Source organism: Emydura macquarii, unplaced genomic scaffold, assembly GCF_026122565.2.
Source record: "Emydura macquarii macquarii isolate MOO-44397 ecotype Brisbane River unplaced genomic scaffold, CSIRO-AGI_Emac_v2 contig_554, whole genome shotgun sequence".
Lineage (NCBI taxonomy): Eukaryota > Metazoa > Chordata > Testudines > Chelidae > Emydura > Emydura macquarii.
The window spans coordinates 5041231-5066807 of record NW_027130691.1 but is presented as its reverse complement, the minus strand read 5'-3'; the positions used below and the strand labels follow the sequence as shown (position 1 = coordinate 5066807).

General features: G+C 50.9%; 1 protein-coding gene across 4 annotated transcripts in view; it reads left to right on the top strand.

Moving 5' to 3' along the window:
• Positions 1-216: 216 nt before the first annotated feature.
• Positions 217-25577, top strand: part of SH2B3 (SH2B adaptor protein 3) — an 83029-nt gene continuing 57668 nt past the window's right edge. For 2 of the 4 annotated variants that reach the window (XM_067539537.1, XM_067539534.1), the window contains exons 1-2: positions 217-522; positions 13190-13975. In XM_067539537.1, coding sequence (XP_067395638.1) covers positions 13217-13975 — 759 coding nt within the window. In that variant the 5' untranslated portion in view covers positions 217-522; positions 13190-13216. Of the gene's footprint in view, positions 523-5745; positions 5782-12058; positions 12139-13189; positions 13976-25577 lie in introns of those variants that run through there. The other 2 variants (XM_067539535.1, XM_067539536.1) reach the window with 2 other exon arrangements.

Here is a 25577-nt window from a genome sequence, read left to right as displayed (position 1 = left end):
GTCACATGCACCGGATCCTCTGCGGCCAGCCCGGACTCGCAGCCAGTCCCTCGCCTCGCCATTGGCCCGAACGGCGCCTTTTCAATAAAGGGCCATAAAGCAGCAGCGGCGGCCGCGGCCCCCGCCGGAGCGAGCCGAGCTCCCGGGGACTAGAGAGACCCGCGCAGCAGCGGCCCGGCCCGGCCGGAGACGCCGCGCACGTGGGCGCCGGGACCCGCGGGGGCTGCCCGGACCCGGAGGCCGCCCCGGGCTAGCTGCCGCCCGCCCCCGGCCGGGGCTAGCCGCGCCGCGGCTCTTTGCTGAACCGCCGAGCCGGGCGAGGGGCGCCGCCTGCCGCCGAGCGGGACCCGCGCTGCCCGGGCCGGGCTCCGGCCCCTCCCGCCCGGCAGGCGACCGGCAAGTGCGGCGGGGGCGGAAACGCCGAGGAGCCGCCGCCGGCCCGGCTCCGCGCCCCGGGTTTCCTTCCTGAGCCCCCGCGGGCAGCACCATGGGCGAGCGCCACACGGACGGCTTCTGCTGCAGGTACGGCCCGGCCTCCCCCGGGGAACAACCCCCCCCACATCGCCCCGGCCCGGCCCGGCCCGGGGGGGTTGGTGGCTTTGCTGCCCACTGGCCCCGACCGCCGCCTGGCGCTGGGAAGGGGCCCGATCCTGCGCCCCCCCGCAGCAGCACGTGCAGCGAGCGCCGCCGGCTGCCCCCGCGGGAGGGGAGGCAGGTGCGGGCCGGGGCCGGGGCCGGGCCGCGCTGGAAAGTGAAAGTAGCGGCGGCCGCGGCTCCTATTCCTGCTGCGTAGGGAGGGTCGGGTCGGCGCGGCTCCGTCCCGGTCCCGGGGGAGTGATGGAGAGCGGCCCCGCTCCGGCCTGATCGCCCCGCTCCTGGGGCTGCTGTCCGCGGGGCTGGGCATGATCCGCCCCCCATCTTCCTTCCTCCCCCATTCCTACTTTCCTTCCTCCGTCCCCCCCAGCCGCGCCCTGGCCCGGGACCCGTCCCGCTCTCCCGGTGCAGCCCCGTCCCCGTCCGCCCCACCGAAGCCTCCCGCTCAGGCTCTAGGAGCCGCCCAGCCCGTCCCGGTCCCGAGCCCGCCGCTCGCACGTGTGCTGCCCTGGGCCAGGTGGCGGGGCTCCGGCGGGCGGCGGGGGGGGGTGTTAAAAAAAAAAGGCCCCTGCCAGCCGGGCTGCTGGGATCTGCTGCCCGGCGAACCGGGGAGGAGTTGATGCGACTGTCCGGCTGTTACCAGTGGATTCAAGCTGGGCCGGGGGTGGGGTGTTAGGTGGCCCGGGGGCTCCTCTTCCCTTTGCAATAAGGGAGCTGTAAGCTAAGCTGTGAGTTCAGCGAGTGGCGAAGAGAGGAACTGACAACTTTCCCGGGGAAGCTGGTGTCTGCAGCAGCTCTGGTGTCACTGGAGTTCCAAGGGCCTGTGACATTAAAGGGAGGTTTTGCCTTTCATTGAAACCAGATCAGATCCTAATAGTTCCTTGTCAGTTGCTCCTTCCACTCCCCCCCCCCCCAAACCCCTTTCTTTATAATTTACAGAACAGCATTTCTCCCAGCTGCAATTTCTTGCTTGTGTTTATAAAAACCTCAGGAAGGATACATATAAATATATATTTATTGGAGACCTAGGAGTGGCCGTTCTGCTGGCATCCCGGATTGTTCTGTGGAGACGTGTTTATAATGGGAGTGCTGTGGCTTTGGACAGGGGTTTTGCCTTGTGTGTAGTGAAAGTAAAAACCCTTGATTTCCTCGAAGATTTGTGCAATCTCCTTGTGTTGTGGAAAAACGTCAGTAGGATGTGGGATTTATGCAAAATCCTTCAGAGTGCATAGGCATAAAACAAAACGTAAGCTGCTTAAATAGCCTGTCTACACTCACAAAACTCTTGTGTGTTCGGAGGATGGTGTTATAACACACGAGTGTCACCACTGCAAGCCTATAAAGATTAAGGGCCAAATTCAGACCTGGTGTGACAATGTGTCTAAAGCTAAGTAAGTAGGTCTCAAGAGGAGAGAGCCGTGTGAGAAAGGATATGACTAAACGGGGAGTCTGATTTTTAAACCTTCCTGTTAGTTACTGTTCCAGCTGCACTCTCTCTTACACCTCTGCACTGGGGTTACACCAATGCACTGATATGTAACTTATACCACAAGTCCATTATAATGTGGTTTGATCCCAGTGGGTACATGGTTCTGCTTTGATATTTATATAGCTCTCATCATTTTTGTGTCTGAGTAAAAAGGAACATTGTCTAGACACAGAAGTTACACCGGTTTAACTTGAAGTGGCTTAGTTAAACCAGTGCAGCTTCTGTGTGTGGGCTCTTACAGCAGTTTGAAACTGGTTCTGTTGGTTTAGTGTGCCCCTGTACATTTACCAATGCAAATTAAACTGATATATATTAGTTTAAAACTGATAGGAGGTTATGTAAATGCCCAGATTGCACTGGGTTAACTCAATTAACTAAAAGTGTGATTTTTATATCAAACACAGCTCTGTTTGCACACAAGGCCTTCAAAGTCCAGTGTCCCTCCAGGAACACATGCTCCCCAGTTTGTCTTTGCCCATCCTGGAGAGCATGTACCATAGTTTACCTTCGCTTGTTGCAGGCAGTGCAGTCTTTTGTTGTTAAGGGTACTAGCTCCTGACTTTCAGTCCCTCTCTATTGTGCACACGCATCAGTTTTCCATCTTTCTCTTGGTTGTTGGGCTTTTTAATATTTCTGGATCTTTAGAGATCGGTAGAAAAAATTCCCAAGAGGACTTTCCACATCCGTGCCTACTTAGTGCATTTATTTTACTGTCTCTCTTTTATTCTATGAGTTTGGAGCTACTGTAATACCTCTAATGGTGTGTTAGGTCATTATCCACATGGATTCTGTTCCTCACAGACCCTCCAATAAATTTAATTTGCCTGAGTGATTGGAACACACATTTTATTGTCACGATTACTAGCAGCAAGCTGTGCGGGTTTCAAGCAGCGTGTGGCTCACGCTTACAAAGGTCAGTTCATAAGCAGGTCACAGCCTGGTATGGTGGCAATAAACTGTCAATCAGTATGCTGCCTGCTGGCGTTTGATACAGCTGTGAAATAACTGGGAGGTTTTTAAAGTGTGCAAGTACTGTCGCGTGACATTCCAGGGACCTTTTTAAAGAAATTACTTTTTGGGGAGAATACTGAGATTGATTTGTACACTATATTATACTGTTGAAAATCCAGAGTCACTCCAAGTGAGATCAGAATGTGGCCAGCTATATCCATATGGTGTTGCACAGAAATCCATATGTGTGGGCTTGAGATCCCTTCCCACCCTGGTATAAATGAGGAATAACTCCACCAAAGTCAGTGGAGTTACATTAACCTGATTCTCCTCTTATTACTTAGACTGCTGTATGTTTAATTCTGAAGAGAGAACGTCAAGGGGCTTTGGAACATTGCAAAATTTTAACTGTTAACAACTTCTAACTTGTCTGGAAATAAAACTCTGCTCAGGATTGGAAAATCTAATGGAAATGTAGCAATCGGAGGTATCCAATAGTCTCCCAATTTCTCTAAGGCTGGGTAAGACCAGGAGAATAGCCAGGCACATGAAAAGTAACCCTCAGTTGTTAAATGCTCTATTCCCCTGCATCCCTGAATTAACCCAGGGGCATGGAAAACAGCAGTTGCTGAGGGGCTGGAGCCTGCCAGCAGCATGGCTTGGAAAGGGGTAGGAGCAGGTAAGCCAGGTGATATGCTGATCCGATGCATCCTTCAGGTTGCTTTCATTGGTGGGGCTTCTAGGGGAGTGTAAAGCTGCCTCCTCCCGGGGGAAGGCCCAAGGGAGAGTGAGTGGCAATGGCACAGAGGGGGTGATTTGCAACCTACTGCGCCCCTGGCCAGGAATCTGGCCTGACAGGGGACACCTCATGAAAGCAGCAGCCGCCGCCACCACCACCACAACTGGGACCTTGTAGGTGTGGTCTCATTAGAGAGAATAAGGACTGCATGCATGGGGACTGGACCGAAGCGCCTTTTCCTCCCCAAGGGATGGTCTCTTCAGTTCAAGGGTCCAGAGTAGCATAAGGATGCTTCCGCGGCTCCCGCCCATGCTCTAGCCACTCTGCAGGCAGAGAGGATTTCAGTCTCCCCGACTGCAGCCCTAAGTCCACTTCAATAAAACTGGTTACTATCAGATTCTGCAGCGTGGTTCATCTATGATCAGGCTGGTGTATCTAGCAGGCTGTCAGTCCCAACCCTGCCAGGTGACTGCCTGACTTTGAATGGTTCCTTTCATGCATGTAATCCTGAGAGAAACAATGATTTTGCTTAGAATTTAGTTGTGGGGACTTTCTGTTTTGTTGTTTGAGAAGCAGAAGCCATAAGCAGGGCAGGAGGGTAAGTAGATGCTGAATGAATGTTAAATAGCCCTTGAATTTAAAGGGGGACTGTCAGCTTTAAAATTCATGCATTTGGCAAACCCTAATGTCCTTATCTGTGCTATGATCATCTGATCTTGTTAAAACTGAAAGTATTTTTAAAAGATCCAATTAACTTTTCAGGGTTTACATCAATTGGTTACATTTCTTTGGGCCTGAAGAGTGGAAACAGAGCAATCAGTTTCATTTTCAGATTGTCATACCTTAGCTCAGTTTTGCAGCGTTTGGGTTGCAGATGCTCCCCTGGGGATGTAAAATTTTGGGGCGTGTGGGTTGTTTAATTTGTAGTTTGTTCCTTTTTGTTTTGTTTGGGTTTTTTTTGCTTTAGCAATTTCCACTCTAATGACAAAAAAACAACAACCCATGTTTGTTCTTGGGTTTTATAAAAGGTGAATTTTACAGATCCTCAGTGTAGGGCCATATATAATTTGATAGTGTCTTTTTAAAATAGTCAGGGTTTTTTTGGGGGGGGGGGTTCTTTTGTGTTAGAGAGATGGTGGAGCTGATCCTGCAGCCCTTGCATTTATCATTAGGACCATGCACTGGAGTAAGGCCTGCAGGATTGTGTCCCGAGGCCTGTACAAAAGGGCCCCTGTTTGATATGTGACGACAGTGTTAATAGCCTATTCCCCCATGCAGTTTAAGAGGGTCAACCGTTGGCTCCCCAGAGATCAATAAGAATAGTTATGCTGATTTAAACCAGCTGAGTACCTGGCATGGTATGCCTTGACTTGTTTCTGCTTCAATCAGTGGCAAAACTCCGATTGGTTTCACTGGGAGTCTGCATCAGGCCCTTGAAATGTGGTTGTTTTGATGCTATCAGTCATTCTAGGGACAGTTGCTGTTCAGGCTCTTTTAACTTCAGTGCCCCTTAGCTAGCCGAGAGATCCTGTACCCGGCTGTAGCTGACTGACTTTCAGTACAGCAGAGCTAATTCCTGTTGCCAGCAGCCCTCGAATGAGCATGTGAAAGGATGGAAGCGCGTGGTAGCCGTTCCAGGTCGCGTCTTTTCCAGTGTGACCGATTCTCGGTGCAATATTGGAGTCGTGGCTCTTTGCTGCTTTATGATAAAAAGAAGCCTCTTTCCTGTTTGTTTTTTCCTTTAGAAATATCAGGTATGTCAAGTCCCTTTTTTTTGTTGGTCTGGTAGGCTGATGCGGAAGCTGTCTGTCTGCTGCAGTGAAAGAGCAGAGTTTGGAAATCCTTCCCAAAGCGACTTTTTCTCCCATGTGTTAGCAAAACCCAATGAATTTTAAAAGTCTGAATAAATATCCCTCCCTCTCTCAACAAATCAGCTTGACTTTCCTTGCCTCGTGTGACGTCACAGTCCATCGGTTCCCCATGGAGCACCGAGACCTGAATTTCTAAGGTAATGAGACCAATAGAAAGCAGGTTTGTTTTTTAAATAACACGTCCAAATTTTTACTCTCAGAAGGAAGCACTGGGGGAGGCACAACTTCACTTTTTTCCTCTCCCTCACAGATCGCTGTTAGGCCTCCCTTCGTGGCAAATTCTGGGCCGAAGCATTTGGGGAAGCAGTTTATTCATGTCTCCCTACAGTATTAGCAGCCCACAGAGGATTTGCTTCCTTTATTACCTGACTAGAACGTGGCCTTTTACAGGGCTTCAGCCCAGCTTGGTGACTTAGATGCAGAGCGAGTTGGACCCATTTACAGAGGCTGTGCCAACCGGTGCTGGTGTTTTAGTGGGATCCTCCGACAGGGCAGCCCGTGCTAGTAGGACCCCCAATGTGTAAGCAGGCAGCATTGCTTTGGGTCAGCGTTTGAGGCTCTGGTCTCTAGGAGGTGCTGGCACATGAAATGTTTTCCTTTCCTGTTTATCGTCTTTCAGCACTCAGCAGCAGCTGTGCTGCCCTGGTGTGTAGAATCGAGCGGATGTCCCTGTTTGTACTGAGTGGCAGCAAGCCTGTAAAACAAGGGGGGACAGGGCAGCCCCACCCTGGGGTTTGAACTACCAGTTCTTTCTGGCGCCAGAGCACAGTGGGGAGGGAATCCCATTGGGACAGAAAATAATCTAATCCCACTAGATAAATCCGTGGTACGTCCACATATTGATTACTGCATTCAGTTCTGGTCACCCCGTCTCAGAGAAGACATATAAGAATTGGAAAAGGTATGAGAAAGGGCAACAAAAAGGGTATGGAACAGCTGCCCTGTGAGGAGAAACTAAAAAGACTGGGACTCTTCAGCTTGGAAAAGAGACGACTAAGGGGTATATGCTGAAGGTCTAAAAAATCATGACTGGTGTGGAGAAAGTGAATAAGGGAGTGTTATTTACTCCTTTGCGTAACACAAGAACAGTCAACCTGTGGAACTCATTGCCAGGGGATATTGTGAAGGCCAAAACTATATAACGAGGGTAAAAAAAAACAGCCCTAGATAAGTTCATGGAGGATAGATCTATTGATGGCTATTAACCAGGATGGGCTGGGATGCAAAATCATGCCCGGAAGTGTCCCTAACTTCTGTTTGCCAGAAGCTGGGAATGGGCGACAGGGGATGGATCGCTGGATGTTCACCTCTTCTGTTCATTCCCTCTGAAGCGCTTGGCATTGGCCACTGTTGGAAGGCAGGATGCTGGGGTCGGTGGACCATTGGTCTGACCCAGTATGGCCACTCTTATGTTTGTTTGAAACCCTTTTGGAGCATGGCTCCTGCTGAGATGCCTGCTGACCTGATCTGGACAGGGACAGCTGTGCCAGAGCCCACGGCTGCCATTTCCTGGCATGAACTGAACTAACAAAGTGCTAACTGTGATGGTGGTTTTTCTGAGGCAGATTCTTCCCTTTTGGAGCTAGGCCAAGACCACTATATTCATTGCAGGCAGGCCCCCCGTCACCAAATAATAACTTTGGCTCCTTGACCCAGATCGTATTTGACCCCTGATCTGTAGGATACAGAGCTTTCCACCTGCCCCGGACAGATCTGGAAGCGTTCCATCACCTAGAGGTGTGCAAACTTGCTACCGGTATAGTCTCCTGACCCGCAGATGTGTATTCACAAGGCTGCCTAATGAAATCTCTTGAATCAGGTCACAGAGCAAGATTCGTGGTACATATTTCATTGTGTGCTTTGTTTTTGAGTTTAATACTTTTTTGTGCATGGTGAATTAATAATAACGATAAATCTAGTGAGTTCTGAGGTACACATACGGAAGTTGAGAGGTTTACATGCAGTGTGTAAAATCAGCTAGCTGTTGGAATGTTTGCATTTGATCAGTGTTTCTCACATTTACCGATGAGGTGTAAATCTCAGGGCCTGATCATTGGAGGTGCTTCTCATAGGATCAAAGCCCATAAAATGGATCTGAAAAGAAATTTGGACTAAGCCAGAGATGATTGCCATAGTTCAGTTTCATGGAATATAACAAAGTATAATAGAAAAACAGTTCATTTTCAGAACTGATTACAAGGAAATACTTTTTCCTACAGAGCATAATTAGACTGTGGAACTCATTGCCACAGGATGTTATTGAGGCCACAAATGTAGCAAGATTCAGAGAAGGCTCAGTCATTTATATGGACAGCAAGAATATCCAGAGTTGTAACAGCTAATGCTATCATTTTGAAAAGGAACCTTTTGCTTCAGGGATTAATTCAGTCTCTAACTAGTAGAGATTAGGATGAGATTTTCATGGGAGGCAGATTATTCCATGTCTCCCAACTGTGGGGTTGTTGCACCTTCATTTGAGGCACCTGGTGCTGGCCCCCCGTCAGAAGACAGGATACTGGACTAGAATGACCCTGAGTCTAATCCAGTCTGGCAATTCCTCTGTTACTATCATTGCTCATTTGCAAAGCAGGTGTGTTAATTTCTACATTCTTATCATGACACCAGATCTTATTGGCAGGCCAAATCTGAGTCTATTGCCAATCTGGGTGAAACGGCTCATCCTTCAGCTCCCATGTAATTTAGGAGATACTTGCATCTGCATACATTAAGAATTCCCAGATACATAATATATTGCATCACCTTTTGAAGTAGAGGAAACTCTCGGAGTGTGTTTCTGATTGCAGTGTTGGCTAGAAAAACGCACCGTAGTTTGAAATGTATTTTCAACTGCTTGCCATCACTGCTCCCAGAAATCCATTGGTGCGCACCAGACACGGTGTGTGTGCCCGGAGCTTGGACAGTGAAACAACCTAGCTCATTAATGGAGGCCAGGGGAAAGATCTGCCAGTTCTGGTGAGCAAATACTCGTAACTTGATGCCATTTATCAGCGTATTGATGGCATCTCTGCTGAATTGAATTGCTCCATTTGTACAAATGGGGAGGTGTGAGATGGGGTCGTTGGATACAGATGTGAATATGATGGTGAGCACGCCTGGGGCATGTTATAGTTTGTTAAATTCCATTGGTTAGAGCTGCTTGCCTGGGTACGTGTACTCTGAGGTCTGCCAGGAACAAGACATGTTGTCTCCTTTGTAGCAGCAGGTGTGGGGCTTTGCACGCTGCCCTTGGAGGGCAAGTGCAGTTGGAGAAGGCTGCTTTAACGGCCTCGCTGGTTATCCACATTTCAGCAGCCATTGAAATTCCATGGGCCGAACACTTGTCTGCGGGAGGAAGCGTGAGCTGTGCCCGAGGATGCTGAGTCATTCGCAGGCTGGCAGCGCTGATAGAAGTTGAAACTCAGGGGCCCGAAGGGGGTGAATGGCTAGGACGGTCACAACAAAGCACGTCTACATTCTGCCCAGTTCTAGCTCCAGAACTGTTTCTTCCTGGGTTGTTTCATGACCCATCAATTCCAGTTATTTCCAAACCCGCACTGTTATTCTGAGAATACTGGGCAAGGCGTGGCTGGCTTTCTACAGATACGATCGCTCCGTGGCCTAGAACATTCGAAAGACGTAATAGGAAGCCCAGTGGGTCTGCACAGATATTGGTCCAGTTTCTGAATAGGTTAAAGTTTTTATCGTTCTGGGAGAAGCTGGATGTAAACAAGAAGTGGCACGTTCTCTGCTTTGACGTGGTCCAAATCTCCTTGCTCTTTCCGTCCAAGTTATTAAACCCCTTGGATTTTCTAGAGAAAAGTAATCGATCCCCTTTAGAAAGTGCTTCTGAAATAACGTTCCTGCCTATCATCCTTGATCACAGGGAGGCTTATTACATGAGCAGTAAGCAACACGTCCCTGGAGCGGCAGGATATTTAGCTCTGTGCGGGTGAAGAACGCTTCCTGTTTGAACAGAATGTACGACTCCGATAAATGCTTCAGGCAAGCGAAAGGTACAGGAGGGAGCAGGCTCTGCGGAGCCATGCTGGAGAATGGGGGGGTCTAGGGCAAGTTAGTGGGTATTTACAAATCTAGCATGGAATACTTGTCTGTAAATTCAAGATCAAATCCTACAGTCTGTACCCAGGAGCATGGGATAGGCTCTGGTCTTCATACATCTGTGGCATCCTGGAGGTGAGTGGGACGCTACTTGAAGTGTAGGTAGGCTCTGGAAAGTCCCTGGAAGGACAGCATTGTTAATCACAAGGCATTGTGGTGGTCATGTTCTGAAGTCTCCAAAGCAAAACTGTTTAGTGGAAGGATGCCTTTTCGAGTTGCCAGCCCTGCAATCTCCCTGTGGGAGCTGAGAGTCAAGCTGGGTTCTTTCAGACTCGTGCATAATTACTTGTAATGTAGGTTCTGTGAGCCAACATCTATCCTTAGTTCCCTCTGTGAAATCCTGCTGTCCTCCAGGAGGTTGTGCAGGTGTGGCTGAAGGCAAAATTGAGCCTTGCAATGGGAATCGAGGGCCCAGTGATGCTGCCCATTCTCATGCCGAGTAGCACCTTATTCCGCGAGGAGTCTCCTTGAAATCGGTATGAGTGAGAGTGGCAGAAACTGGGTCTGAGTTAACAAATCTGTCGATGGTGCATGTGCCAGAACAAAATCCAGCTCTGTCTTCTGTTGCCGCCTGGGCCGTGCAGGGCTAACGAGATAAAACGCGCATGCTTTGTCACTAAGGTCGGAAGCTGTGACTCTGGAGATACGTGGAGGGCCTGATCCTGGTTTGCCTTTAGCCATTTTTTATAGGATTGGGACCGTCGATGTCTGATAAGTGAGAAGGAGCCATTTTTTCCATGGTTCCTTTGCCGGAGTTCCCTGCCATTTGAGCTAGCCATTCGGACTCCTTCAGTGATCGGTGCTAACAGGAGAGCCCTTTGGAGGGGAAGGGGTCCCGTGGGTTTAGCGGGAAGCTAATGAATGTGGGATGGATTGGTTTAGGAACGTGCACCCGTTCCCGTGAGAGTGTGGCCACTGTCTTTCTGCTGGAGATGGGGTTCGCGAAGCTGCAACCACACTGAGGCTAGGAAGAAGTGAGACCGTTCCCAGCACCGCTGTTCCCTGTTATCCAAACGAGACCCCGGACTCTAAAGCATAGCTGGGCTCAGGCAGCTGTTCTGGGGCTTGCAGGCTAATATTCAGCGAGGGGGAGGGCGGTTGAGTTGCAGCGGGTGTTGTTTCTAGCAGACCTGTTCATCCCAGCACTAAGGGCTGGTCTTCCTTCTCTCCCGCAAAAGGGAAGCAGTGTGGGATTAGGCCGGGCAAACAATTGCTGTCTTTGCCTCTACCAGTACTGCATCGTCTGGAGGTGGAAATTGGCTTGGGCCCAAGTAATGGGAGGATTTCATAGAAGGTACATGGTTGCTGTTGCTGCTGTCGGGGAAGGAGGGTGCAGGCAGCTGCATGTCCAGGGGCAATGCCGTGATGCTGCTATTCTGGTTCAAATAGTGACACAAGTTAAAGCCACCCAGGCGTGGCTCTGCAAATTGATAACTGCAAACCCTGTGTACGCTGGCGTCAGTCCAAATATCCAGAGCTGCGTTGTGGGGAACCTGGCCCTTGCTGAAGTCTCCCTCCTGTAAAGGCTGCCTGTCTGTAAAGTCCACATGGTAAATCCCAGCTGAGATGGCGAGGTGAAAACTCCTTTCTGCATCGCCCCAGCCCCCGATGGAGAGGAACGCGTGGCATTCAGGCCTTTGTGTGTTCTAAGTAGGTTTGTAAGTATTAAAGTGGTTATTCAAACAAACGCAGGGTGCTAGGAAAACCACAAAGGTTAAGTGTTGGGTGGATAAGCTCGCTCCTGCATGTCGAGAATCGTCTGCAGATCAAATTCCTGCAGCCGGGTTATGAGCATGTGATTTTTAGAATGGGCGCAGCAGAGAATCCGTTCACTCACGTGGCTGGGCTGGCAGCAGTGCCAGCCTTCTAGGTAATGTGCTTAGAAGAGCAGAGAGTTTCAGATAGCAGAGGCCTGGCTGCGGGAAACTTGGCTTTGGCAGCTGAACCTGGCTGAAAACTTGTCTGCCGATGCAGAGTCCCGCAGAGGAAGAAGCTTGCTGGTGTGTTGGCGGAGCTGGTGTGCATGGGTTTGGCTGTGTTGTTGTGTGATCACTTCCCTTTCACGCTCCACCTTTAGGGAGATGTGAGCCTGCCCAGCAGCAAGCCAAGTGATTGTTCTGTACCTGGACTTCAGCAGAAAGTGTCGATTTCCCTCCCCCCCGCCGCAGGCTTTATTGGCTCAGCCTCTTGCGAACTAACAAACTGAGCCCTGCCTGGCTGTCCCCCGAGGGTAGAATGAGGCTGCAGGTGCTGCGGGTATACCTGAGGGCTCTGAAGGGAAGGATGCCCAGAAAGGAGTTGAAAGCAGCGGCGTGAGCAGCGGGCAGCTCTGTAACGCTCCACAGGCTTGTAAAACACCCCGGGCTAGTCTACAGGTAAACTGACCGCGGCGTGGCTGTGTCAGTACAGCCGCTGGGAGAGCGCTCGTGCAGCCTGGGAGAGAGCTAGCGATCCAAGCGCTTACGCCGGCAAAACTTCTGTCGCTTGGGAGGGGGGCTCATACCCCTGAGTGACAAAAGTTTTTTGCCAGCGTATGCACTCACGTAGAGAAGGCCTGCATTGCACAAACGGTTGGTGGAGGAGACACGCTTTCGAGCGACACCGAGCTCTGCTTCAGGGCTGCAAAAGGTACGGGCGTGTCCCAGCTAAATACAAGCTGGAACTCATCTGTTGAGAAGAAGTCCTTAACTCCCGTTCTAAGGGACCATTCGAGGTGAAGTGTCCCATCAAGACCCCTGCTGTCCTAGGACAAAAAAAGGGCAGGGCTGGGTTATTACAGACCGCTGTAATAAGCCATAACTCATGTCTTTATGGTTGTTGTAATCCCAATGTCATAAAGACACGAGTTAAGGCTTATTAGACTGGTTTGTAATAACCCACCCCTGGCCCTTTTTTGTCCCAAGACTGCAGGGGTGTTGACGGGCACCTCTGGGCTGGAGGGCAGCACATCGCACAGTAGTCATGGGAGGGGAAGTGTCATAGGATCTATAATGTGTGTGGAGAGCGGGAGGGACCTTGGCTTTTATTAGGTGTCATCCCAGAGCCCCCCACTGCCAGTGACCGCATGGTACTTGATGTTTGGAAGGCTGGAAGATTGAGTCGGCTCAAATCACAATGAGCTTCCAGCATTTCAATGATCTGTCTGCACGCTGCTCCAGCACACACCCCTGTCACTTGCACTGGTGCCAGCTGCAGTGCGCGGGTGTTGGGCGTGGCTACACTAGGGGTTTGATTGGGTGCCCTCCACTGGTGTCTGAAATCCCTGTGTGGAGAAGGTCTAGGCTTTCCTGGACCGACGTTTCCGTCACTGGACCACCCTCTTCTGGCCTGTCAAGTGGACAGAGTCGTGTGTCGTCTCTCTCTCCCCCCCCCCCCCCCCCCCCCGAGAAAACCGCTCATGCAGCCTTTCTTCCTTTGTCTTTGCAGCACACCTGAGTCGCTCCAGCCACTGCAATGAATGGCCAGGCTATCCCAGCAGGCACGGCCAGGCGTCCCCAGGGCTGGCATGAGTTCTGCGAGCTGCACGCCATCACCACGGCCAAGGAGCTCGCCAGGAAGTACCTGCTGTTCGCCGCCGAGAACCCCCACCATGACCTCCTGGCAGCCGAGAACTTCTCCGTGCAGTTCACAGACCTCTTCCAGCAGTACTTCTGCAACGAGGTGAAGGAAGGCTTCGCCATGAACCCGTGCAGGGCCCTGCCCGTCAGCAGGGTGCGGGACTATCGAGAGACCAGCAGGAGGTGCGGGGACGCCTCTTCGGGGACGGTCGCGGCCAAGGCGGAGTTGACTGCCCGCCCCGACCAGGCCGACAGAGCTTCTGACACTAATCCCCGGGGCCTGCCCAAGTCATGGAGCTCGGAGGAGCTGATGGGGGCGGCTTCTCCTCTGGCCGCCAGGAGACACTTCTCCCTCACCCAGCTGCGGAGGAGCTGGCACAAGTTCTTCCGCAGGAGATCTTCCGAGGCCATGCCGGGAGAGGGAGAGGCGCTGGAGCCCGCTCTCAAGCCTGGACTGGCCAAAAAGATCCTGCCATGGACCCTGTCGCGAGATCAGGCCCCCGAGGTGTGCAAAGAGGGTCTCCTAAAATACAGCATGGTTGATGAAGCCACCCTGGACAGTGGGACGCGTTGGCAGCGGTGCCGGCTGGTTCTACGGAAGACAGGGACGTCGGACAGTGAAGAGTACGTCTTGGAGCTGTTTGATCCCCCTAAGGTAAGCGCCCAGAGGACTCCCAAATGGCATCTCCCTGAGAACTCTCTCATCCCTCCCTCCTTTGCTGCTGGCGGTGTCTCTCCATCGCTTCATGCATTCCGCCACTACTCAGCTGCAATGTTACTGCTCCGCTTTAACAAGGAGTTGTGGCCCGGGGCCGGGGAGAGCTAGAGTCTGGTCCCTGGCTGCTCGGGTCAGGCTGGGTTTTGCATGCTGAGATCTGTGTTCACTCCTCTCTCTGGGAGAGGAATGGGCCAGGTCCTCCGCGAGTGTAAACGGATGTGGCCTGACGGGTCCCTAGACTTTGCTTTAGAACTCGTTTGGGAGCCACAGTTCCACTTTTCCCCCCCCATTGAAGCCAGAGTAGGTCTGATTTGAGGAAGTGGCCTTTGCGTCACGGTGCCTGTATTCCCGTAAAGCCTGGTGTGGAATTCCCCGACCCCGAAAGCTCTGGCCCTTGCCCTGCGCAGATATTGCTGGAAGAACCCCCAGTGGAGGCATTGGACAGGTTGGAGAATCCCCATTATTGGAAGTTTTTAAGAAGAGGCCTGTCGGGGTGGTCTCAGTTCTCTCGGTCCCGCCTCAGTGCAGTGGGATGGACAAGGATGACTAGATGAACCTCTTCTTTTCCTCTCCGCACTCCGGATGGGGTCTCTAAATGTATCTGGCTGTTTTTATGTACTGGCATCATGATTTTATTTAAAAAAAAAAAAATTGAATCAGCTTCAAGTTATAAAAAGTTTTCTAGTTATTGGCTCTGTTGGAGTGACTTGGGTGTTCCTTCCGGGAAGCTCCTTGGCATATTTCTCTTGTGATTAATATCTCTGCACTTTCCCATCATGAGTGTTGTCTGCAGAGCCGTCCCTAGGGTATGGTGAATTGGGGCGATCGCCCTGTGCTTTGGGGGCCCCGTGCTTTGCGCCAGGACAGCCCACCTCCTGGCTTTGTGCCGGGGCTGGGTGGGAGACGGGCGGCTGCTGCCAGGGTCCCGGCTTTGTGCTGGGCCCCGCGCCCTCCTTGGGACAGCCCCGATTGTCTGAATGGGGCCTGAACTTCTAGCGGATTCAAATGGGGGGAGGGGTTGTCAACCTCTTTGCAAAAATACAGTTTCTGGCAGTGGCCCAAAGGGACTTTGGAAGTAAGCGAATGAGCCCCGTGTATGAATGTTTTATTACTTGATTACAATAGATAGCACACTTTTGTTTCATTTTCTTAACCGAGGTGTACGGCATTAATGTTTAAACCTTTATTGCACTCCGATTAGTGAAAGGCTTACCCGTCATGGGCCTGATCCTGCTTTCAGTGACTTTAGTGGTTGCTGGATTGGGACCTTGGTGCTGCTCTGACAGTGAAACTTTACCACCTTTCGACTTGGCGCCCGGCATGTTTAGAAGTAACCTTTCCCGATTCATTTGGATTCCAATGAATTTGCGAGGGCAGATTCATTTGGATTCCAGTTGGAGAGTTTCCCTTTCGCTTCTGCTTCAGGCCTTTAGGGCCTGATGTCTGGCAAGATTAGCTTTGTTGTGAAACCTGCTTCACACGCCCGGTGTGTGTGTGAATGTTTGAAATCAGAGCCGTCAGCTGGTCGTGCTTTCATTCAGGATTGTGTTGTGAGGAGAGCACTGGAGCCCTAGCGCCAGGGGGAAAAGGGAGTGGGAAGAAAGAGCTAGCCGGGAATTCTTGGCTGTGTCACTAGATGCCTTTGCATTTAAGAGCGCATCTCGTCCAGAGCCTCCAAAGCTGGGTCAGTGTTACGAGCCCCCATCGGGGCAACTGAGGCACCGAGGGGTAAGGTGATGTGCCCAAGATTATGCAGGGAAGCAGTGGCAGAACCGGGAACAGAGTCCAGGGGCCTGATTCTGCTCTTATCCTGGGGAGATCCCATTAACTCCAACAACTGACTGCCTGGTGTGAGAGGAGATTCGGGACCCAGGAGTCCACCTGCCTGGGTTCTTATACGGTGGATTCTTCCCTCCTGCCTCTGCCTCCCCCTCCCCTGCTGTCTGCTAGACTGGGCCTGTCCTTGCTTGTGTATGTTGGATGCTGCAAGGTGGGGGCCCCCGCGGTGGCCAGGAATGAGGGAAAACTCCCTCTGAAACAGGCGTTTCTACGAGCGTTCTCAGATGGGCCCCTGGCCCTGCTCCTTGGGGGGAGCGGATTCTGTTCCCTTTCAAGCCCGGCTGCCAGGTTACACGGTCACTAGGCCAGGCCGGTCCTGGGACATGCCCACCCGTGTCAGTGCAGCCCCAGCTGAGCGAGAGATGCCCCCTGGTGACTGGGAGATACCATGCTGCTGCATCTGCCTTTCCTATGCAGTCAGATCTCCCCCTGAAGCGACGGGGAGCTTTTCTTGCATAGCTCGTGCCTTCATTGACACCTTCATTGACACCTGTTCAACCCTCCCGGGTGAGGGGTTTTTTGCTTGGGACACTACTGCGGGAGAAGACCCCTGACGGCTGTTTGTGTTTCGCTGAGTAGAAACGCTTGACAAAACCCCGTATCTCTGTGTCTACGCGGGCTCCTTTATTCCCCAGCAGGGCTTTTATGATAGGTTTGAGAAAGTAAAACATACCTGTGCCTCCGACTTCCTTGAGATCCCCTTCTCAGGGCTAAGTCTCAGGGATATTTTATTACCTTCTGATTTCCCTTTTGGGTCTTTGACCATGCCCTGTGGAAAGCTGGGCCAGTTCCTCGCGTTGAAAGTGCTGGTTGTTGAGGTTTTGCAGCTCGCTTTCTTTCTTACTTTTATAAATGGCTGCCGGTCACTTGAAATGAGGATCCTTCTCATGTCCCCGTCGCTACCCGCCGTCCATTTCATCCAGTCCCTGTGGAAAGAGGCGATGTTTCATTCTGCTCATTGTACCACATAGACCACAAATGTAATGAGTGCAGTTTGCACCCTTACATGTTTGTGGTGGAGCTCAGTTTACGCATATTGGTTTCACTTTTCACAGTTCCATGTGAAATTGGTTTCGGTAACGGGTAAAATTTGTAACAGATTGACACCTCCTTGCCGTTTCCATAAAGTCTTTCTGCACAAAGAAGCTGAAGTGCTGCCTGGCCGCACTCCTTATCCAAAGAATATCCTCAATCCTCAGATGGTTTTGGGCACTAACAGCTCGATCCTGTTCCCATCAAGTCAATAATTGGGCCATATTCACCCTGGTGTAACTCCGTGCACTATAGTGGAATGACACCAGAAAAGAACCTGACCACTGACTGCAACAGACACAGAATCTGGCCCACCCGAGTCAGTGCAGCCCCCCCTTCCTGGCAATGAGTAGCCCTACTATTAGGCCATATTCCCAGAGCAGCAGACCCCTCCAGGCAGTGGTGCATCTCCTGACGTGCTCAGTCAAGAGGCTCTGTGACGTGCTGTCAGAGCTGAGCTCTGTGCAGAGCATCTCGTGCCGACCCGGATTCGCCAGAGGACTCAGGAGGAAAATCCAGGCTAGGGGAAACGCAGCAGCAGCGACCCTCAGCAGAGCTGGGATGAGCGGGGACTCGGCTCGGTGCATTGGGATGTTCTGAGCTGCTAGATGGTTAGTTATTTTAATTGGGCCGCAGTACCGCAGCCAAACTTTCGGAAGAGTCCGATGGAAAGAAAAAGCAACAGACGTCGCCTCTGGATCCCTCCTTTCTTTGCTTGCTCTCGGTGCAGAGAGGGAAAAACACGTTACCCAAGCCCACACTGGCGTCTTTGCAACCAGCATCTCTGTCTTTGAAGAGAAGGGAGATTGAAGACAATCCTTTCAACAGGACCTTTCGTCCCAAAGGGGCCTTGAGTCTTTCTGTTTTTACAAATACAGGAATCGCTTCACTCACCCACTGAAGTGCAGCCACCTCTGGGGTGGATCGCGGCAGATGTTTAGCAGCACACAGCAACGCTGCACAACTGTTTGGAACCACAGCTGAAAAATACCACCATGTTCAGGGGGAATGTGAAATTAGACCAGACAAGGCACCAAGATACTTTTTGTCATGCTTCTTTTTATCCGTTTATACTTTTCAGTCCTACCTGCAGCCAGTGGCTCTAAATAACCTATTGTGTTTCCAGATAGTCTCCGTCTTTTCAAAGCAAAGCGTAGTCTGGCTCACAATCTGAAAGCAACTGTAGTAACCATGTACATTTTTCCTGCTTTAGCAATCCCTGATCCAGTTTAATCTTACATGCCATTTTTGGTTTTGTACTCGATGCCTTTGTGTTGAAGGAAATAATTGCCAAGGAAAAGCCGCAAACTGCAAACGGATGTCGAGGTTGATAAAACAATAAACACAACCGAGTAGGGGTGCCCTCAGCAGAATAATCCCACTTCATCCTTTTGGGCTTCTGCTTGCAGGCCCTTGTGTCTCTGGGCCCTGGTTCATAGGGGCTATGGTCATACAAAGAGTAAAAAATAATATTCAAGTGTGTACAAAGCAATTGGAAATTTAACCCATTTATTTAAATTTCTGGAGTCGTGTGTGTTGGGAGTTTTTTCTTCTGTGTTTTGGGCTAACGTCAGTGGTGATGACACAGATGATCGTGTTACACATCCGGCCTGAGTCGGATCTTGTTGTGCTAAACTATCAAGAATAGCCCTGAAGAAGTTAGTGGAGTTACTCCAAACTAAAAGTGGTGTACAGGAGGAAGATCAGGTCTGCTGGGTGCAGATTAGTCAGGAAACTGGCTTAAGTGGTAAGAGGCCTACCACGTACTCGCAAACATGTGTACACCTTTTGGCCATGATCTCGTCATGCTTGTTACTCATTTTGCATACTCCCTGAATGCTAAATCAGTACAAACTAGTGGTTATCACACCAATTTCTAATCTGTTTGTACTCAATGTGATAACTTCTCCTCTGTGTCCCTCATGACTAAAGGATCAATCCTGCAAGCGCTTACACACCCGAGTAACTTTACTCAGCAGAGTAGCCCTATTGAATTCAATGGGATTAATTACCTGAGTAAAGTGTCTTGTGCATAAATGTTTTCAGGATGGGATCCTAATTTGACCCTTCATATCTAAATTACGGGGAACACTCTGATCTGGTTTACACCAGTATAAATCTGGAGTAATTCCCAGTGACTTCAGTTGAATTGCTCTCCATGTGCAGAATCAGAATTGTGGCCCAAACACAAATAATTTTGGCTTCAAATTTAAGTTGTTGGGTTTTTGTTTGTATTGTTTTAAAAAAGAAAAGGTGATGGTTAACAACCTAATGCACAAAACTGCGCTATTTAAACAGCAATAAAACATAACGTCTTTTTGTAAAGACTTACGCTGCAGGCGGCAGCCTTGGAAACCCAAATGTAGTTGTCTGTAGCTAGTGTGTGAGGAGTAGCAGAAAATGAAACTGATCAGTCTTTTTTTCTCTGCCAGGCTGAATGAAATGCAAAAAGTAAACAAACAGCAGAAATGGAGGAAAGTAAATGAGCTTTGAAGGTTTGTCCCATTAAAGTAACTGACGTTGCTGAACGGAGAAGGGGGATCGCGTTCAAATTATGGGCCCAATCCTGAAGTCTTTTCTCAGGCCAAATGCCTGTTGAAGTGAGTGGGATTCAGTGATGGATCTGTAATCCTAGAGTGCCCTGGGGCTGCTCAGGATTTACACTTTGTTCACAATTTGCCCCAGTGGCAGTTTTGACTGAGGAGTTCAGGTTTGGCCCTCGTGTGATTCTTCTCTTATCAGCGTCCCAGTGTGGTCAACCTTGGCCTCTCAAAAGTCACAAGCTGCAAACCAAACGAACGTACCTCTGGGTTCATATTCTTTGCCCGCAGGACCCCAACGCAGAGGGGTCTCACTCGGGTCGTGTTTTCAAGCTTTTCTCTACAACCCCAAGGGTTAGAAACTTACTGGCTTGTTTGTTTTTGTTTTTGTTTTGTTTTTTAAATTGGGAGCCGAATCTCCAGGTGCTAAAGAGCTGTAAGAAAACACCAGCGCTCAAAGGACACACGGGAGTGTGTCAGAGGGCTGACGTTAGGCTAGCCTTGGCTGGCGAGAGCATTCCAGCTGAACTTTGGCAGACCAGCCTGTTTTCTAGAGAGCTGCTCTCCTCTGAGAAATGCCCGGGTGACTTCTAGGATTATTCTTCTTCAGGTCTTTCTCCTTTGGAAAACTCCATCCCACTGCCTCGCCTTCTCCCCAGTACACTCTCAAGATGCCTAACCCTGTGAGGTACTCCATGCACAACGTCAAATAGCCGAGGGCTGCTTTGAAGAACTCCACTTTTATTTCCTCCTTGGATGGCTGGGGCTGGCGTCGCTTCTGGCTGCAGGGCGGTTGCAGAACTTGGCCGCCGTGCAGGAAAAGCTGGAACGCAGTGCCAAGGTCAGCTCAGCCAGCAGCCTCTCAGACACTGCCCTCGCCATCTCGCTGGCTGCTTTCCTCGAGCTGGATGCTGGTCCCATTGAAGTCCAATACAAAACTGCCATGCGGTTTCACAGGGCAGGATTGGGCCCTGGAAGCATGCAGACAGCCTGATTTCGTATGGCCCGTGTAGGTGTTGTTTTCCCCTGCAGGTATTGGAATGTGGGATTTAAAGGTGATTAAAAATAGTTATCTAAAAAGTATTTCACATCTCAAAAGCCTCCAGGGAGCGTGAATAGGAATCCATTCAGCTTGTGTGTACAGGCCTCGACTTAATAGAAGACCCTGAGCTAGGAATTGAATTTAAACTCCGTCTGAGTTGCCAGCTCTTTTTGTTTTCCTTGTGAGCTATAAATAGATCAGTGGGTCTGTATTTGCCGTGAGTCCTCTCCTTTCAACACTGCCGTGCTCTGATCACACGGGATTCGCGTTGCTCTCTAGGGTTTGATGCTTTTTATGTTTTTAATTTTAAATGGAGCCTGCGCGCACACATGCAAAAAAAAAAAAAAAAAAAGTAAGAGTTCCGTGCCATTTGGCCCAGCTGGTTGTGGCTAGAAACCAACACCTGTTCTGAGGTTGGCGAATAAATACTCCTTAAACACATTTTTCTGTGCAGAGGCAAAGCTGCCAATGCAAATTTCAGCCCCTTCTTTCTTGTAAAACTGCTCCAGCAATCTCCGGTCGGGGGATGGTCCTTCGGGGATCGTTACCTGCTGGTGGGGTTAGCACAGCCTCCAAAATGCTTGAAGTTCTGCTGAGCTGGCCCCAGAATCAGGGAGCTGGTGGAGACCTCCTCCCAGGCTGACTGCAGCATGGTATCCTTGGAAATGCTGCGTTCCTCTGGTGAGCCCAGCATTCAGCGGGGTCACAGGAAGAGCCTTTCTCGCCGTGAGAAGAGCTCTTGTGTTTTGAGTGCGGTTGGGAGCTAAGGTACCAAGCAGCTTTATGTGAGAGAGTTTGCAATCCGAGATCTTTGAGTACCAGAAACAGACCTAGGCCTGAATTCTCCTTTCCCAACCAACAGGCTTTCCACAAGGGCTTTGACCCTCCGGAGGGTGAAGCCGATTGAGTGCAGCGGCAGCCGTTGGGTTGTAACCGAGGGGATGTGAAGCAGGCCCCAGTCTAAACCGAGGATCCATGCATGTCTGACGCCCTCAGGCTTTGCACAGGGCGTGGGCTGGGATAGCAGAGCCATCATTTGGCCCATTGTCCGTAATACACACACCTTAACTGCAGCTGGAAATGAGCCTCCTAGTCTGGGTGGGTGGCTAAAAATAGCCGTGTGGACAAAGCGGCTCAGGCCCACCTCAGCCCCCTGAGTCTGAGCTGGGTGGCTAGCCCCGCTCCCCTAGAGCTGCAGCGTCCACACAGCTATTCCTAGCATGCCAGCGCGAGTCTGTCTACCTGGCCTGGGAGGCTTCCCATCTGCAGTGCAGACATAACCCTTATGGTCAGAGTCCAGATCTACAACACCCAGGACATCAGGCCGGGTGCGAGGAGATGCAGCGACGCTGTTAGTGTGGTTATTGGCTTTGCAAACAAAGTTTAACCACAGATCCTCCTCTGTGTCTGTTCCTGTCCCACACGCGTCACTGTAGCATCTGCACCCCTCTCTGCAGCTCCAGCCCCTTCCATCCGGCACCTCAGAGCATCTCTCAGACGTGAGAAGCCTCGCAACCCCCTTCTTTTACCCCCATTTCACAGAGGGGGAAACTGCAACACAGAGGCAAAAGATCTGTCACCCAGGGAGGCTGTGAATCGGAACCCAGCTGCCCTGTCTCCCAATCTTTGCCAGTGGCTTTGAAGGTGCAAGAGGGCGCTTGGTCGTTGTCCTGGGGGCGGGGGGTGGACAGTGTGGCGGGCATTCAAGATGGTGCAATGTAGATGAGCTCTCCCCTGGGTTAGAAATGTTAGCTTAAAGCCTGACTCTTTTTTCCCTGTGTGTTACTGGTCCTGCGTGAGATGTCACCAGGCTATGTTTTTCCATGTACAGGTTTTACGTGTAGAAACCACACGGAAGGTATTAGCAATAGACACCTCAGTCACAGATGGGGCTGTCTGTCTGTCTGTCCTGCTTTTCTCCACCTGTCTGCAGCACGCTCGGTGCTGCTGGTATCGGAGCACACTTGTGTGGTGCCGGTCCAGCTGAGATGTGTCTCAGGGAGCAGTTACCAGTCTGATTATTTCAGATGTCGTGGTGGTTACTTAAATAACGCGCTGATGTGGACTTAACCACAAGCTCAGCTTTGTGTGCACGTTGGAAATCCCCATCCTGGCGTCTTTGTGAATGGAAAAAGGTCTGTCTTTCATTCACAGGCAGGGTTGCTTTGCAAGCGGCTCCTGCCCCAGCATGAACACAGACCGTTGGGGGGGGGGTGGGTCTGGGTTTAGGTTAAAACTGAAGCCGGGGGGTGGGGACTGAACAAAGCAAAATCTGAAGCAACGCCCTGATTTCTGCAGCTCTGGGAACTGGTGGGACGTAGACCTCCATGCTTGCCTTGAACTTGGACACGGTTCGACACCCCACCAGCGCTGCTGAGGGCAACACGCAAGGAGCTCTGGGCCCTGGCACCTCCAGCTGGCGTCACTGGGTGCTGCAGGTGTTCAGCACCCCCTCGCCCCCATGCGTGGCTATAACTGGACAGGATTGGGCCCTAAGCCAGCAGGGCTTTTGGGCAGATCCAAAGCTAAGCCGCAGACTATCCGCCAGCACCGCTGTCGGCGCAAACTCGCGCATTGCTCTGTTTAAAACCCCCCCTTCTGGGTTTCTCCGTCATGCGAGTGTCGCCGGGGCACTTCATGCCAGTCGCTTTGCCGTGGACAGATGCCAAAACCAAGAGAAGGCGGTCAGGCAAGCCGCCAACACCCACCTTTCCTCCGGGTGCCTGGAGAATCCAGCCTGGTGCGAATACAGTGAACTGAGCAGAGGCCTGGCTAATTCACTCCCTGCCATGCTTTGGGCTCACTCTCACTTCTCTTGAAGTCTGTGGGCTTCTCCGTTGCTTGAGGACAGACTTTTGACAGCCTGGCACCTAACTCCCCAATGCCTTGTAGCTTGCACGGTCCCTTCCTCTGTGCAAAACCGGGGTAAAAGACTCTCACAGGCAAGAGAGAAATAAGGGAGTGTGATAATTAGGGGAGAGATTTTCAAAAGAAAACCAAGGGGCATCCGTGCTCCTAAATCTCTTCGGTGCTTCTGAAGATCGCTCCCTAGATACTTCTTAGAAAACCTTCAATTTTTCAATCCAGTGTTAATTGTTTAAGGCGTGTAAACAGCTGGAATCATAAAAAATAGAAGCCGGGGAGTTTTGCAAGGTGTCAAGGCCAGCGTCTGTGCTCTGCCTTTTGAGTTCTCCTGGCTGCAACGGGTCTCTTATGTGGTTAAGTCTCAAGGCAATGCTACGGTGGGATAAATTCTTCCAGAGGCTGGGCAGCCTGCCAGGGAAGTGGTGGTGGAACTATCCGGACTCCAGATGTGAATTTCCTTCCAGTGAGGTGCCTTCATTTCAACTAGGGACGAGACGTATCTGGCCAACAGGGGAGTTTAGATGTGAGAAGAGAAGTATCCAAGTGCCAAATGGCTGGGTGCGGCCGGGCCATCTGTTTCAGGTGTGCAGTTTGCCAGGAGCAGCGACGTAGCATGCCCTGAGTTGCTGCTTTGTGCACCCCTGGCGTGGGAGGTGGCGTTTTGGGGGGGCCTGGGTGGCAGACGGGGCCAAAGCAAGACTGGACACGACTGGAGTCTTTGCTCTGGCCTGGGAGGGTGCTCTTCCTCTTGTTCTTGCGGCAACAGGCACTGTATTGCTATGGCGAGCGAGTGAGAGTGAGAACCCTCTAGTGATTTCAGGCCCCAGCTGACTTCAGCAGAGGCTTGGGAGAAACGCAGGCCCCTGGAATGGCTCTTGGATTTGGCCTGGCTGCTGGTACTGATAGATTTTAATAGAAAATCAAGGGCTGGATGTTGGAAATTTTATTATTATTTTTTTAGTTACAGTAAAAAGTGAAATAAGGACTTTCAGATCCTAGGAGAGAGCAAATCCCACGCCAAGGGGAATTGTGTCACCGATCCTATGGCCACCAGGGACCCATACAATCCTCTAGTCTGACCTCCTGCGTAACCACCTGGTGATTCCTGCTCTGAATCCTTGACCTGGGGATGGGTGATGGCCTGGAGGGGAAAAATCTCCCCAAATATTAGAGCAAAGGGAAGTGATTTGTGGGGGTTCAGAGAGGGAATTTGGCCCGCAGATGGGGACCAGTGGATATAAATGAGAGCACAAATAGCCCTTTGACATTACAACGGCTTTGCCTGAACAAAAGTTGATGGATCCAGCCCTTACAGAGGGAGCTGTTCTACAGACAGCTAAAGGCTCAAGATACTAATAGAGAAGGGACAGACTGTACTGCGCTCCTGGCCCAAGTGGGTCCTCCAGGAGTCTTACAATCCAGTCCAAACCCAGTGGTATGTCATGGGAAAGTGTAAATCTGCTCACAGGGATCACAGTGGTTGCCTCTGCACTTCACTTTCAGCTCTTTCTTTCGATCCTCGTTCTTCGAAGGCAAATGGGGGCTGGGTGTTTGGGGCTTTCTGAAATTTCAGTGGTGACTTTTTTTTTTTATTTTGGTGAGCAAGCCAGGGAGGGGGGGAAGGCGGGGGCAGGGGGGGTGATGGGGGGGGGGGGGAAGGAGTGGGAGGAAGATGTGACAAAAGGTTATTTGTCATTTATTAACCACAACTTTTTCCATCCTTGGTCATGCACGGAAAAAACATTTTTAGCAGTGAAACCACAGCCCCGGCGTTAATCGCTGAAGAACGGAGTTTCTTATTTTGGAAACTGTGTTGCTGGGATGAAATGAGCTTGTATGTGATTGGCTTATGAAGGGAAGGTCACAGGAAAAAAAATCCCCAACCTGCCTGGGTAGAGATGGCTTCTCAGCTGCTGTGCTCAGAGCTGAGCATGGTGAACAAACAATTCACTGCACTTCATTCCCATGGCTCAGAATAACCCCAGCCTCGAAACCAGCAGTGGAGGAAACTTGGCATTTTGTAGTTCATTTCACTGCCCACGCTGAATTGTTCCTTCTAGTTAATTTCCTAATGGTTTGTCTAGACTGGGTTTAAATGCTTTGAGTGATGGAGTTTCCTCCACTTCCTATGGGGGGAGACCGGTTCTCTGCCTATTGCATCTTGCCATATCTAAGAGCTAGGTGATATTATTTATCAGGAAGCTTTCCATGACCCCCAGGT